The sequence below is a fragment of the Wolffia australiana genome, chromosome 1 (assembly GCF_029677425.1).
Source record: "Wolffia australiana isolate 7733 chromosome 1, ASM2967742v1".
NCBI lineage: Eukaryota > Viridiplantae > Streptophyta > Magnoliopsida > Alismatales > Araceae > Wolffia > Wolffia australiana.
The window spans coordinates 2,495,001-2,497,773 of NC_135835.1; the positions used below are offsets into that span (position 1 = coordinate 2,495,001).

General features: G+C 44.2%; 1 protein-coding gene across 2 annotated transcripts; it reads left to right on the forward strand.

Moving 5' to 3' along the window:
• Positions 1-257: 257 nt before the first annotated feature.
• On the forward strand, positions 258-2,264 carry LOC144701325 (short-chain dehydrogenase TIC 32 B, chloroplastic-like). 2 transcript variants are annotated; one of them, XM_078573118.1, is made up of 8 exons: positions 263-554; positions 762-993; positions 1,072-1,151; positions 1,236-1,392; positions 1,466-1,544; positions 1,614-1,698; positions 1,778-1,824; positions 1,960-2,264. In XM_078573118.1, the coding sequence occupies exons 1-8, from the start codon at positions 413-415 to the stop codon at positions 2,125-2,127; spliced, it is 990 nt and encodes a 329-aa protein (XP_078429244.1). In that variant the 5' UTR covers positions 263-412; the 3' UTR covers positions 2,128-2,264. The 2 variants fall into 2 exon arrangements, with proteins under 2 accessions (XP_078429251.1, XP_078429244.1); XM_078573125.1 differs by lacking the exon at positions 1,778-1,824 and having other exon boundaries at positions 258-554; positions 1,960-2,119.
• The last annotated feature ends 509 nt before the right edge of the window (positions 2,265-2,773 follow it).

Consider the following 2,773-nt stretch of genomic DNA (forward strand, 5'->3'; position numbering starts at 1 on the left):
CTATCTAGTTATCTATCTATCTATCTATCTATCTATCTATCTATCTATCTATCTATCTATCTGTCTGTCTGTCTGTCTATTTATCTATCTATCTATCTGTCTGTCTGTCTATTTATCAATCTATCTTTCTATCTATCTATCTATCGATTTATCTATCTATCTATTGATTTATCTATCTATCTATCTATCTATCTACCTATCTATCTATCTATCTATCTATCTATCTATCTATCTATCTATCTGTCTGTCTGTATGTCTGTCTGTCTGTCTTTATATTTATCTATTTTATCTATCTCACTCGCTCTCTTTTATGCACCACGAGGAATAGCAGTGCTTGAGCTCTCTCTTCTACACCGAAAAAGGACCTCTCCTTGCTTCAGAAAACTCCGGCGAGCAGGAGCAACAGCAGCAGATGCCGCTCACGACGTTTCATCCCATATGGATTTTCCGAGAACTGACTGGATGGCGGGGGCCGAGTGGGTTCGGCTCCGGCTCCACGGCCGAGCAAGTGACGGCCGGCGTCGACGCCTCCAATCTCACAGCAATCGTCACAGGTCTATCCTTCTAAAATACTTCCTTCTTCTTCATCCATCCACTTATTTCAACGCCAGAACAACATTTCCCTCTGTCAAGCGCTCAAATTCTAACAAGGAATTCCGACACTCGACAATATAACGTTAAGAAGAGAAGTAGCGCGCTTGCTATCAGATGCAGGTTTTAACATGGTAGTAGGCGATTAAACTATAACTCCTCTCGGGCAGGCGGGGCGAGTGGCATCGGTGAGGAGACGTCAAGAGTCCTCGCCCTGCGGGGTGCTCACGTCATCATCGCCGCCAGGAACATCGACGCGGCCAACTCGGCGAGAAGCAGAATAATCGACTCCAACCCCGCCGCGCGCATCGACGTGCTCAAACTCGATCTCGCCTCAATCAAGTCTGTTAGATCCTTCGCCATGAACTTCCTCTCCATGGATCTTCCCCTCAACCTTCTCATGTAGGTCTACAGCTCCTCTCTTCTCCTCAATCAAAGTATATCGTTTTTTTAACCGAATGATATCGTTTCTTCCATTAGAAACAACGCCGGTGTAATGTTCTGCCCATATCAACTCTCTGAAGACGGGATAGAGATGCAGTTCGCCACCAACCACATCGGTAGCGATATTTATTTTTATATACGATTTGATAAAAACAGATATGTGAGATAATTTTTAGAGCTGATCAGAGGGAATCTGCCAGGACACTTTTTGCTGACCGACCTGCTGCTGGGGAAGATGAAGTCCACGGCGAGAGAGACAGGCATAGAAGGACGGATCGTAAATCTATCTTCCATAGCTCACTCGACTTATATTGTCCCTGGAGGAATCCGATTTCACGCCATCAACGACGAATCCAGGTGACCGAAGTTCTCTATCAAACCCGGAATAAAGTTTATGATCATGAACCTTAGATCAACTTCAATTATGCAGTTATTATGATAAGACCGCGTATGGGCAATCCAAGCTAGCCAACATCCTCCACGCCAACGAGCTCAGCCGGCGTCTCAAGGTCCTAAGAACATGCATCATAATACCATTGCAACTCATCAATAACCCTTTTTTCTTTCGTTCTGAACAGGAAGAAGGTGCAAACATTACTGTTAACTCCGTGCATCCGGGGCTGATCATGACGAATTTGGTCCGGCATTCTGCCTTTTACATGGGTGAGTCCTCTGGATAATTCACCATTCAGCGCCTATTCAATCTTATCCATTTTGGGTCCCTGAACGTTCTTGCCTTCAGGGTTTTTGAGAGTTTTCACTTTTCCAATCTGGAAGGACGTCCCCCGGGTAATCTTTGACCAAAGAACTAACTGTACTAAATACAACATTACTTAGAATACTCGTAGCTCCCTTTGGTAAAACGTTATTTTTCCTGCGAGCCAGTAAATAATCTTTATTAATAATTGGGGAGTTCCTATGTAGGGCGCCGCTACAACTAGTTACGTTGCGCTTCATCCTGCTCTCAATGGCGTCTCGGGTAAGTATTTCCAGGATTGTAATGAGAGAGAGCCGAGCGATGACGCAAGGGATAAGGAGCTGGCCCGGAAGCTTTGGGAGTTTAGCGAGAGGCTTGTCTTGGCCGAGCAGTGAGATGCACCACGAGACGGCCATGGAACCAGTTGTTATTTGCTATTCAGATTCCGCAAGGGAGACTCAGCTTTTCTATGATTTAATGTTGCAAGAAGATCCTGGACTGAGATCACTTTTTAAGTTTTGTTCTGAAGGGTGATTCTGTGTTGAAGCCACTGCATGAAATGGCAAATGGACCAATAAGAACTTGGGTATTTGTCAACAGAACTAGGAGATCATTTCTAAACCGGGAAATCATAAGACAAACCGATGTGTTTTATGTTTCTCGAGTGGGTTAAAAGGATAAATAGTTCTTTATCTCGAGTTAGCTCGGATCGGCGCGACGGGGAGGAGCAGAGGAAGATGAATGGAGGAATAACCCACATACTTGCGTTTATGTTTAGAACGGTAAATTTGAGATAAAGGGAATAGGATGATTGAAGGAAATTAATCTCCTCCGGAGTCCCTAATAACCTCTCTCTTTCTTTCTTTCTGGCGTTCTGCTTCCCTATACAAAGAACAAGTAGGACAAAAAAACTTGAGCAAGAAGCTTGTTTCAACCGCACTTTTTATGAAAGCCGGAAATCTGCGGCAGAAAGTTTCCGCATTGGACATGAGAAACTGGAGAGGAGAAGGAAATAAAGGAGGGAAAGAAACAGTTAGTCGT

Coding starts and splice junctions, on each gene's coding strand:
- LOC144701325 (XM_078573118.1), top strand. CDS start 413: ATGCCGCTCACGACGTTTCATCCCATATGGATTTTCCGAGAACTGACT. Junction 555..761: donor TCTCACAGCAATCGTCACAG/GTCTATCCTTCT, acceptor CCTCTCGGGCAG/GCGGGGCGAGTGGCATCGGT. Junction 994..1,071: donor CTTCCCCTCAACCTTCTCAT/GTAGGTCTACAG, acceptor TTCTTCCATTAG/AAACAACGCCGGTGTAATGT.